The following is an 11,796-nucleotide window of genomic DNA, read 5'->3' on the forward strand; positions in this document are numbered from 1 at the left end:
CACTCATGGGATCCATACAGCACCCATGGGATCCATACAGCACCCATAGTGCACCCACAGCACCCATGGGATCCATACAGCACCCACAGTGCACCCACAGCACTCATGGGATCCATACAGCACCCATGGGATCCATACAGCACCCATAGTGCACCCACAGCACCCATGGGATCCATACAGCACCCATGGGATCCATACAGCACCCACAGTGCACCCACAGCACTCATGGGATCCATACAGCACCCACAGTGCACCCACAGCACCCATGGGATCCATACAGCACCCATGGGATCCATACAGCACCCATAGTGCACCCACAGCACCCATGGGATCCATACAGCACCCATGGGATCCATACAGCACCCATAGTGCACCCACAGCACCCATGGGATCCATACAGCACCCCCCGCACCACAGGTGTGTCCGGGGCTGTGTCCGTGTGTCTGTCCTTCTCTGTGTCCCTGTGTCCGCCTGTCTGTCCGTGCTCTCCGTCCCCAGGACGGGCTGTGTCCGTGTGTCAGTCTGTCCGTATGTCAGTCTGTCCGTGTGTCAGTCTGTCCGTATGTCAGTCTGTCCGTGTGTCAGTCTGTCCGTGTGTCAGTCTGTCCGTGTGTCAGTCTGTCCGTATGTCAGTCTGTCCGTGTGTCAGTCTGTCCGTATGTCAGTCTGTCCGTGTGTCTGTCCACGTCCGCGTGTCTGTCCGTGCGTCCGTGCTCCCCTTCCCCAGGACGGGCTGTGTCTGTGTCCGTCTGTCCCTGTGTCCACGTGTCCATGTGTGTCTGTGTGCCTGTCCGTGTGTCTGTCTGTCAGGACGGGCTGTGTCTGTCTCCCTGTGTCCGTGTGTCCGTGTGTGTGTCTGTGTGTCCGTGCTCCGTCTGTCTGTCTGTCAGGACGGGCTGTGTCTGTGTCCGTGTGTCCGCATGTGTGTCCATGTGTGTGTCCGTGTGTCCATGTGTCCGTGTCTGTGTGTCCGTGTGTCCATGCTCCGTCTGTCTGTCTGTCAGGACGGGCTGTGTCTGTGTCCGTGTGTCCGTGTGTGTGCCCGTGTGTCCATGTGTGTCCGTGTGTGTGTCCGTGTGTCCGTGTGTGTGTCTGTGTGTCCGTGTGTGTGTCCGTGTGTCCATGTGTGTGTCTGTGTGTCCATGTGTCTGTGTCCATGTGTCCGTGTGTCCATGTGTGTGTCCGTGTGTCCATGTGTCCGTGCGTCTGTGTGTCCGTGTGTGTGTCTGTGTGTCCGTGTGTCTGTGTCCATGTGTCTGTGTCCGTGTGTCCGTGTATGTCTCCATGTGTGTGTCCATGTGTCCGTGTGTCCGTGTGTGTGTCTGTGTCCATGTGCCTGTGTCCATGTGTCCCTGTGTGTGTGTCCATGTGTCCCTGTGTGTGTCCGTGTGTCCCTGTGTGTGTCCGTGTGTCTGTGTGTGTGTCCATGTGTCCGTGTGTCTGTCCCTGTGTGTGTCCGTGTGCGTCCATGTGTGTGTCCGTGTGTGTCCGTGTGTCCGTGCGTACGTGCTCCGTCTGTCTGTCTGTCAGGACGGGCTGTGTCTGTGTGTCTGTGTCCATGTGTCCGTGTGTGTCTGTGTGTCTGTGTCCGTGTGTGTCCGTGTGTCCGTGCGTACGTGCTCCGTCTGTCTGTCTGTCAGGACGGGCTGTGTCCGTGTGTCTGTGTCTGTGTGTCCGTGTGTGTCCGTGTGTCCGTGTGTGTCCGTGTGTCCGTGCGTACGTGCTCCGTCTGTCTGTCTGTCAGGACGGGCTGTGTCCGTGTCTGTGTCTGTGTGTCCGTGTGTGTCCGTGTGTCCGTGCGTCCGTGCTCCGTCTGTCTGTCTGTCAGGACGGGCTGTGTCTGTGTGTCTGTGTCCGTGTGTTTGTGTCCGTGTGTCCGTGCGTACGTGCTCCGTCTGTCTGTCTGTCAGGACGGGCTGTGTCCGTGTGTCTGTGTCTGTGTGTCCGTGTGTGTCCGTGTGTCCGTGTGTGTCCGTGTGTCCGTGCGTACGTGCTCCGTCTGTCTGTCTGTCAGGACGGGCTGTGTCCGTGTCTGTGTCTGTGTGTCCGTGTGTGTCCGTGTGTCCGTGCGTCCGTGCTCCGTCTGTCTGTCTGTCAGGACGGGCTGTGTCTGTGTGTCTGTGTCCGTGTGTTTGTGTCCGTGTGTCCGTGCGTACGTGCTCCGTCTGTCTGTCTGTCAGGACGGGCTGTGTCCGTGTGTCTGTGTCTGTGTCCGTGTGTGTCCGTGTGTCCGTGCGTACGTGCTCCGTCTGTCTGTCTGTCAGGACGGGCTGTGTCTGTGTGTCCGTGTGTGTGTCTGTGTGTCCGTGTGTGTGTCTGTGTGTCCGTCCGTGTGTCCGTGTGTGTGTCTGTGTGTCCGTGTGTGTCTGTGTGTCCGTGTGTGTCCGTGTGTCCGTGTGTGTGTCCGTGTGTCCGTGTGTGTGTCTGTGTGTCCGTGTGTGTCCGTGTGTCCGTGCGTACGTGCTCCGTCTGTCTGTCTGTCAGGACGGGCTGTGTCTGTGTCCGTGTGTGTGTCTGTGTGTCCGTGTGTGTCCGTGTGTCCGTGCGTACGTGCTCCGTCTGTCTGTCTGTCAGGACGGGCTGTGTCCGTGTGTCTGTGTCCGTGTGTGTGTCTGTGTGTCCGTGTGTGTCCGTGTGTGTCCGTGTGTACGTGCTCCGTCTGTCTGTCTGTCAGGACGGGCTGTGTCCGTGTGTGTGTCTGTGTGTCCGTGTGTGTCCGTGTGTCCGTGCGTACGTGCTCCGTCTGTCTGTCTGTCAGGACGGGCTGTGTCCGTGTGTCCGTGTGTCTGTGTCTGTGTGTCCGTGTGTGTCCGTGCATACGTGCTCCGTCTGTCTGTCTGTCAGGACGCGCTGTTCCTGTTCCTGTTCTTGGCTCCCGGCCCGGGGGGCCCGGTCGGGAACTCGAGGAGGGAGGGGGGAGCGGGGGGGGAGGGGGCGTGGCCATGCTAATCTATGCAAATGAGCCGCTGCCGCCCCCCCCCCACCCGCGGGAAACCGGGACCAGAAACAACCTGAACTGGGACCAGTAACCAGCACCAACTGGGACCAGAACTGAGCACCAACTGGGACCAGTAACCAGCACCGATTGGGACTGGAACTGAGCACCAACTGGGACCAGAACTGAGCACCGACTGGGACCAGAACTGAGCACCGACTGGGACCAGTAACCAGCACCGACTGGGAGCAGAACTGAGCACCAACTGGGACCAGTAACCAGCACCAATTGGGACCAGTAACCAGCACCGACTGGGACCAGTAACCAGCACCGACTGGGACTGGAACTGAGCACCAACTTGGACCAGAACTGAGCACCGACTGGGACCAGTAACCAGCACCAACTGGGACCAGAACTGAGCACCAACTGGGACCAGTAACAAACAGCCTGAACTGGGACCAGTAACCAGCACTGACTGGGACTAGAACTGAGCAGCAACTGGGACCAGTAACCAGCACCAATTGGGACCAATAACAAACACCAACTGGTACCAGTAACGAGCACCACCTGGAACCAGTAACAAACACTAACGGGGGGGGGGGGGGGGGGGTGGGAGGTCCCGGACGCCTGGGTCCCTTCCCCAGCCCCCTGGGGGGCTTTGGGGACCCATTGAGGACCCAGGCATCCGGGTGCCCCCCCCCCCGCCAGGGCGGGGGACCCAGGCGTCCGGGCGCTGGGCGGGGAGGGGGGGGAATGGACACACACACGCGTGTGACGCCCGGCCACGTCACGCCAAGGCCACACGTGACGAACACACCCCCCCCGCACGTGGCACACGCGGCGCGACGCTCGCACGAGGGCGCACGAGGAGGCACGAGAGTGCACGAGGAGGCACAGAGATTGCACGGGGAGGCACGAGAGCCTTGCACGAGGATGCACAAGGGTGCACGAGGGTGCACGAGGAGGCACAGAGATTGCACGGGGAGGCACGAGACCCTTGCACGAGGGTGCACGAGGATGCACGAGGAGGCACAGAGATTGCACGGGGAGGCACGAGGGTGCACGAGGAGGCCCAGAGATTGCACGAGGAGGCACGAGACCCTTGCACGAGGGTGCACGAGGATGCACAAGGGTGCACAGAGATTGCACGAGGAGGCATGAGGGTGCACGAGGGTGCACGAGCCCCTTGCACGAGGGTGCGCGAGGATGCACGAGGGTGCACAGAGATTGCACGAGGGTGCACGAGACCCTTGCACGAGGGTGCACGAGGAGGCCCAGAGATTGCACGAGGAGGCATGAGACCCTTGCACGAGGGTGCACGAGACCCTTGCACGAGGGTGCACGAGACCCTTGCTCGAGGGTGCGCGAGGATGCACGGAGCTTGCACGGGAATGCACGGGGCATTCGGATGAGGGTGCACGAGGAGGCACAGAGCTTGCACGAGGGCGCACGAAGGTGCACAAGGAGGCACAGAGGTCACACAAGAGTGCACGAGGGTGCACGAGGCGCTCGCACGAGGACACACGAGGGTGCACGAGGACGCACGAGGGTCCACAGGGACCCCCCCCCAAAACTGGGGTCCCCCCAGTGCCCAACTCCTGTGTTCCCCCCCCCGCCCCAGTCCCTGGGACACCCCTATGAGGGGCCCGATCCTGCCACACCCCCCACCCCCCCAGGACCCAGAACCAACTTTAGCCATGGGACCCCCCCCCCCAAAACGGGGTCGCTGTCCCGGGACACCCCCCCCCCCAGCCCGGGGGCTCAATCCTGGCACCCCCAGCCTCCTTGTCCCAGGACCCTTGTTCCCCTGCCCCCCCACCTCCAACACCCCGAAGGTCCCGGGACCCCCCCCAGGGTCCTAACCGACCCCCACCCATCCGGGGGGGGCGGCTCCTGCCCCCCCCACCGGCCCCAGGGGGCCCAATCCTGTGTGTCCCCCCCAGTGTCCCGGGACCCCCACCCCGGGGGGCGGCTCCTGCCCCACCCCCGGTGCCCCCCGGTCCCCCCCGGTCCCCCGTGTCCCCCCCCGGGCCCCCCGCCCGTACCTCGCCCCGGTTCTCCCGTCCATGGCGCCGCCGCCGCCACCGCACCCACCGCGCCGAGCCCCTTCCCCGGGCACGCCCCCCTGCCCGAGCCACGCCCCCCGCACACACCCATTGGCCACCGGCCAAGAGCCCCCCGGCCTGACTCCGCCCCCCCGGACACACCCATTGGCCGCCGGCCTAACCCCGCCCCCCTCCCCACCCCTTGGGCCCCGCCCCCCTCCTGGCCCGCGGCCAATCCCCTCCCCTCCCTCCAGCTCGGAGCCCCGCCCACCGCTCAGCTCCGCCCGCCTCCCCAGAAGGCTCCGCCCCCCACCAGGCCACACCCCCTTGGGCTCCGAGCCAGACCACGCCTCCAACACACCGTGCCCCGCCCCTTTCTCAGCGGGCGGGGGGTGAGGGGGGGGGGCACCGCTGCACCCCCTGCACCCCCGACCCCCCCTCACCACAACCGGGGGGTCCCCAAACCCCCCCCCACCCACTCAGACCCCCCCAGAGCCCCTCAAGCCCCTCCCACCCCCCCCGACCATTTTAACCCTTCTCCCCACGCCCGTTTCCAGGCCCCCCATTCCCACCCCCTCCAGCTGTTTCCAGGCCCCCCCCCCTCCTGCCGCCGTGGCTGCGCCTCGGCCCCGCCCCTTTTTATCCCCACGCCCCTTTGGTTGCCACGCCCCTTTTATTACCCGCCCCCTTTGTTGCCCCGCCCCTGAGCCTCCCGCGCATGCGCATTGGCCGCTCTCCGTCTGCCGGAAGTGGCTCCGTTGACCGGAAGCGCAGCGGAGGCGCGGGAGCGGGATCACCATGTGAGGGGGGAAACCGGACCGGGGGGACCGGGGGGGCGGGGAGGACCGGGAGGGGGCGGGAAATACCGGGGGGGCCGGGCGAGGCCGGGAGGGGTGGGGGGAGGCCGGGGGGGCCCGATCCCGCCGCCCCGCGTTGTCCCGGGGGCCGTGATCGCCGCCCCGAGGCTCCCGTGGGTGTCCCCGGTTCCCAGCCGCAGTGTCCCCCGTGTCCCTCTCGGTGTCCCCTGTCACCTTCCCGCTGTCCCTGCACTGTCCCCGTCTTCTCCCCCCGTTCCCCCCTATTCTCCACATGGCTTGTCCCCAATGTCGCTGTGATGTGCCCCCGATGTCCCTGTGTCCCCATCATACCCCCCCCCCCGAACCCCCCCAATGTCCCTGTGTCCCCATCGGGTCCCCCCAATGTCCCCATCGTGCTCCATGATGTCCCCTCAATGTCCCTGTGTCCCCTCAATGTCCCTATTGTGCCCCCCAATGTCCCTGTCGTACCCCCCAATGTCCCTATCGTGCCCCCCAATGTCCCTATGATGTCCCCCCAATGTCCCCATCATGCTCCCCAATGTCCCTATTGTGCCCCCCATGTCCCCATGATGTCCCCCCAATGTCCCTATCGTGCCCCCCCAATGTCCCCCCAATGTCCCTATCGTGCCCCCCCAATGTCCCATGATGTCCCTCCAATGTCCCCATGGTGTCCCCCCAATGTCCCCATCATGTCCCCCCGATGTCCCCCCAATATCCCCATGATGTCCCTGTGTCCCCATGGTGTCCCCCCCAATGTCCCCAGGAGCCTCCTGAACAAGCCCAAGAGCGAGATGTCCCCATGATGTCCCCATATTCTCCCCACGTTCTACCCCCATTCTCCCCACGTTCTCCCCCCATTCTCCCCATGCACCCCCCACTCCATGGCCGTGCTCTCCCCATGGTGTCCCCCCAGTGTCCCCAATGTCCCCAGGAGCCTCCTGAACAAGCCCAAGAGCGAGATGTCCCCATATTCTCCCCCCATTCTCCCCATGCACCCCCCATTCTCCCCACGTCCCCCCCACTCCATGGCCGTGCTGTCCCCACGGTGTCCCCCGAGTGTCCCCAACGTCCCCAGGAGCCTCCTGAACAAGCCCAAGAGCGAGATGTCCCCATGATGTCCCCATATTCTCCCCACGTTCTACCCCCATTCTCCCCACGTTCTACCCCCATTCTCCCCATGTCCCCCCCACTCCATGGCCGTGCTGTCCCCACGATGTCCCCCTGGTGTCCCCAATGTCCCCAGGAGCCTCCTGAACAAGCCCAAGAGCGAGATGTCCCCATGATGTCCCCATATTCTCCCCCATTCTCCCCATGTTCTCCCCCCATTCTCCCCACGTCCCCCCCACTCCATGGCCGTGCTGTCCCCACGATGTCCCCCTGGTGTCCCCAATGTCCCCAGGAGCCTCCTGAACAAGCCCAAGAGCGAGATGTCCCCATGATGTCCCCATATTCTCCCCCATTCTCCCCATGTTCTCCCCCCATTCTCCCCATGCACCCCCCACTCCATGGCCGTGCTGTCCCCATGGTGTCCCCCCAGTGTCCCCAATGTCCCCAGGAGCCTCCTGAACAAGCCCAAGAGCGAGATGTCCCCATGATGTCCCCATATTCTCCCCACGTTCTACCCCCATTCTCCCCACGTTCTACCCCCATTCTCCCCACGTTCTCCCCCCATTCTCCCCATGTCCCCCCCACTCCATGGCCGTGCTGTCCCCACGGTGTCCCCCCCGTGTCCCCAATGTCCCCAGGAGCCTCCTGAACAAGCCCAAGAGCGAGATGTCCCCATGATGTCCCCATGTTCTCCCCACGTTCTACCCCCATTCTCCCCACGTTCTACCCCCATTCTCCCCACGTTCTACCCCCATTCTCCCCATGTCCCCCCCACTCCATGGCCGTGCTGTCCCCACGATGTCCCCCCCGGTGTCCCCAATGTCCCCAGGAGCCTCCTGAACAAGCCCAAGAGCGAGATGTCCCCATGATGTCCCCATATTCTCCCCCCATTCTCCCCATGCACCCCCCATTCTCCCCACATCCCCCCCACTCCATGGCCGTGCTGTCCCCACGGTGTCCCCCGAGTGTCCCCAACGTCCCCAATGTCCCCAGGAGCCTCCTGGACAAGCCCAAGAGCGAGATGTCCCCATGATGTCCCCATATTCTCCCCACGTTCTCCCCCCATTCTCCCCACGTTCTCCCCCCATTCTCCCCATGTCCCCCCCACTCCATGGCCGTGCTGTCCCCACGATGTCCCCCCCGTGTCCCCAATGTCCCCAGGAGCCTCCTGAACAAGCCCAAGAGCGAGATGTCCCCATGATGTCCCCATATTCTCCCCCCATTCTCCCCATGCACCCCCCATTCTCCCCACGTCCCCCCCACTCCATGGCCGTGCTGTCCCCCCCGTGTCCCCAACGTCCCCAATGTCCCCAGGAGCCTCCTGAACAAGCCCAAGAGCGAGATGTCCCCATGATGTCCCCATATTCTCCCCACGTTCTACCCCCATTCTCCCCACGTTCTCCCCCCATTCTCCCCATGTCCCCCCCACTCCATGGCCGTGCTGTCCCCACGATGTCCCCCCCGTGTCCCCAATGTCCCCAGGAGCCTCCTGAACAAGCCCAAGAGCGAGATGTCCCCATGATGTCCCCATATTCTCCCCCCATTCTCCCCATGCACCCCCCATTCTCCCCATGTCCCCCCCACTCCATGGCCGTGCTGTCCCCACGGTGTCCCCCCAGTGTCCCCAATGTCCCCAGGAGCCTCCTGAACAAGCCCAAGAGCGAGATGTCCCCATGATGTCCCCATATTCTCCCCACGTTCTACCCCCATTCTCCCCACGTTCTCCCCCCATTCTCCCCATGCACCCCCCACTCCATGGCCGTGCTGTCCCCACGGTGTCCCCCGAGTGTCCCCAACGTCCCCAATGTCCCCAGGAGCCTCCTGGACAAGCCCAAGAGCGAGATGTCCCCATGATGTCCCCATATTCTCCCCACGTTCTACCCCCATTCTCCCCATGTTCTCCCCACGTTCTCCCCCCATTCTCCCCATGTCCCCCCCACTCCATGGCCGTGCTGTCCCCACGATGTCCCCCCCGTGTCCCCAATGTCCCCAGGAGCCTCCTGAACAAGCCCAAGAGCGAGATGACGCCCGAGGAGCTGCAGCGGCGCGAGGAGGAGGAGTTCACCACGGGGCCGCTCTCCGTGCTCACCCAGTCGGTCAAGAACAACACCCAGGTCCTCATCAACTGCCGCAACAACAAGAAACTGCTGGGCCGCGTCAAGGCCTTCGACAGGTCCTGGCATTGTCCCCAAGGGTCCCCAACTGTCCCCAAGGGTCCCCCAGTGTCCCCAAGGGTCGCCTCAGGGTCCCCAAGGGTCACCCCACCATCCCCAACTCATCAACTGCCGCAACAACAAGAAGCTGCTGGGCCGCGTCAAGGCCTTCGACAGGTCCTGGCATTGTCCCCAAGGGTCCCCAACTGTCCCCAAGGGTCTCCCAGTGTCCCCAAGGGTCCCCAAGTGTCCTCCAGAGTCCCCCCACCATCACCCACTCATCAACTGCCGCAACAACAAGAAGCTGCTGGGCCGCGTCAAGATCGTGGCGCTGTCCCCAAGGGTCCCCAAGGGTCTCCCAGTGTCCCCAAGGGTCCCCAGGGTCACCCCAGGGTCCCCCAGTGTCACCTCAGGGTCCCCCCACCATCCCCAACTCATCAACTGCCACAACAACAAGAAGCTGCTGGGCCGCGTCAAGGCCTTCGACAGGTCCTGGCATTGTCCCCAAGGGTCCCCAACTGTCCCCAAGGGTCCCCCAGTGTCCCCAAGGGTCCCCCAGTGTCACCCCAGGGTCCCCCAGTGTCACCCCAGGGTCCCCCCACCATCCCCAACTCATCAACTGCCGCAACAACAAGAAGCTGCTGGGCCGCGTCAAGGCCTTCGACAGGTCCTGGCATTGTCCCCAAGGGTCCCCAACTGTCCCCAAGGGTCTCCCAGTGTCCCCAAGGGTCCCCAGGGTCACCCCACCATCACCCACTCATCAACTGCCGCAACAACAAGAAGCTGCTGGTCTGCGTCAAGATCGTGGCGCTGTCCCCAAGGGTCCCCAAGGGTCTCCCAGTGTCCCCAAGGGTCCCCAAGGGTCGCCTCAGGGTCCCCAAGGGTCGCCTCAGGGTCCCCAAGGGTACCCCCACCACCCCCAACTCATCAGCTGCCACAACCACAAGATGGGTCCTGTCACTGTCCCAAAATGTCCCCCAGTGTCACCCCAGTGTCCCCCACAGTCCTCTGGTTCCCCAGTGTCCCCCAGGGTCCCCAGTGTCCCCCACAGTCCCCAGTGTCCCCCACAGTCCCCCAGTGTGCCCCAGGGTCACCCCAAGGCTTCCAGTGTCATCCAGGGTCCCCCCCCAGTCCCCCAATGTCCCCAGAGTCACCCCAAGGCTCCCAGTGTCCCCCCAGGGTCACCCCAGTGTCCCCCACAGTCCCCAGTGTCCCCCAGTGTCACCCCAAGACTCCCAGGGTCTCCCCAGGGTCCACCCACAGTCCCCAGTGTCCCCCAGGGTCACCCCAAGGCTCCCATTGTCCCCCAGTGTCCCCCACAGTCCCCCAGGGTCACCCCAAGGCTCCCATTGTCCCCCAGTGCCCCCCACAGTCCCCAGGGTCACCCCAGGGTCCCCCACAGTCTCCACTGTCACCCCAGGGTCCCCCACAGTCCCCCATAGCCCCCCAATGTCCCCTTATTCCCACACATCCCCCCACAAAGTCCCTTTAAGTCCCGGGGGGGGGGGGGGGGCTGAGACCCCAAATCCCCCCCCATCCCCTCGGGGCCCCCCAAATATCCCCCCAAACCCCCTTTATCCCCACAACCCTCCCCCCCTTTATCCCCACAACCCTCTCCCCATTACCTGGATGACTTGGGGAGGGTGAGGGGGTCACCCCAAATGACCCCCCCGCCGTGTCCCCCCCACTTTCAGGCACTGCAACATGGTGCTGGAGAACGTCAAGGAGATGTGGACCGAGGTGCCCAAGAGCGGGAAGGGGAAGAAGAAGTCGAAGCCGGTGAACAAGGACCGCTACATCTCCAAAATGTTCCTGCGCGGCGACTCCGTCATCGTGGTCCTGCGCAACCCCCTCATCGCCGGAAAGTGAGGGGGGGGACACCCCAAAACGCACCCTGGCCCCCCCCACAATGCGCCCTATTCCCCCTTCACCCGCCCACGCGGGGGTTTGTGTTACAAGGGAGGTTCTTTGGGGGTCTTTCCACCCCCAAAATATCACCTGGGCTGGGTGGAATTGGGGTGGGTTGTGCTTGCCCCCCCCAATTGGAGTAATAAAGATGGTTTGTTAGGACCTGGTGTTAATCTGTGACCCCCCAGCCCAATAATCTGCCCCCCCAGGGGTCGAATTTCTCCCCCCAAGGGCTGAATTTCTCCCCCCAAGGGGCTGAATTTCCCCCCCAGGAGTCAAATTGACCCCCCCAGGGGTCAAATTCCACCCCCTCAGAGGATGAATTGACCCCCAGGAGTCAAATTGACCCCCCAGGAGTCAAATTAACCCCCCCAGGGGCTGAATTTCCCCCCCCCAGAGGATGAATTGACCCCCAGGAGCCAAATTGTCCCCCCAGGGGCCGATTAGTCCCTGCCCGGGCGCGGGAAAACGGGTTATAAGCGCGAAGGGGGGGCGGGGTTTGTGTTGGACACGCCCCCCACTCCGGGAGCACCGCCCCTGGTGGCTTCGCGTAGGCCACGCCCCTTTCCTGAGGCGTCGTCCAACCGGATGGCGAGACAGCACGGGGCTCCGCCCCTTCCCTCAAGCCGCGCCTCCACCGTGGAGACCACGCCCCCCTCGCAGAGCCGCTGTCCAACCGGTGGAGGCGACAGCGTGGGGCTCCGCCCCTTCCCCCAAGCCACGCCCACCCCGCGGAGGCCGCGCCCCCAGGCGTTTCGCGCCGGTGCCGCCCAGGCGAGGTGTGAGCGCGGGAAACGCGGGACGAGGCCCCGCCCCTCGGGCCCCTCTGT

The 11,796-nt window shown here is 64.1% G+C and overlaps 2 protein-coding genes across 8 annotated transcripts in view; one reads left to right on the plus strand and one right to left on the minus strand.

The window, feature by feature from the left end:
- HIF3A (hypoxia inducible factor 3 subunit alpha) overlaps positions 1 to 5,107 on the minus strand; it is a 28,129-nt gene extending 23,022 nt beyond the window's left edge. For 5 of the 6 annotated variants that reach the window (XM_071800868.1, XM_071800863.1, XM_071800864.1 and 2 more), the window contains exon 1: positions 4,981 to 5,084. In XM_071800868.1, the coding sequence (XP_071656969.1) occupies positions 4,981 to 5,003 (23 nt within the window). In that variant the 5' untranslated portion in view covers positions 5,004 to 5,084. Of the gene's footprint in view, positions 1 to 4,980 lie in introns of all 6 variants that reach the window. The other variant, XM_071800862.1, reaches the window with a different exon arrangement.
- A 550-nt stretch (positions 5,108 to 5,657) lies between these two features.
- SNRPD2 (small nuclear ribonucleoprotein D2 polypeptide) lies at positions 5,658 to 11,128 on the plus strand. 2 transcript variants are annotated; one of them, XM_065859489.2, is made up of 3 exons: positions 5,658 to 5,780; positions 8,899 to 9,078; positions 10,753 to 11,128. In XM_065859489.2, coding segments are annotated over exons 1-3 (357 nt in total). In that variant the 5' UTR covers positions 5,658 to 5,778; the 3' UTR covers positions 10,928 to 11,128. The 2 variants fall into 2 exon arrangements, 1 of the variants encoding a protein (XP_065715561.1); XR_011736139.1 differs by lacking the exons at positions 5,658 to 5,780; positions 8,899 to 9,078 and adding an exon at positions 9,095 to 9,725 and having other exon boundaries at positions 10,753 to 10,930.
- Positions 11,129 to 11,796: the final 668 nt, after the last annotated feature.

This window comes from Patagioenas fasciata, chromosome 33 (genome assembly GCF_037038585.1).
Source record: "Patagioenas fasciata isolate bPatFas1 chromosome 33, bPatFas1.hap1, whole genome shotgun sequence".
Taxonomy (NCBI): Eukaryota; Metazoa; Chordata; class Aves; order Columbiformes; family Columbidae; genus Patagioenas; species Patagioenas fasciata.

What these genes read in the sequence shown, in the direction of transcription:
- SNRPD2 (XM_065859489.2), top strand. An exon ending in CGCGTCAAGGCCTTCGACAG is followed by an intron (nt 9,079 to 10,752) that starts GTCCTGGCATTG and finishes CCCCACTTTCAG; the next exon opens with GCACTGCAACATGGTGCTGG.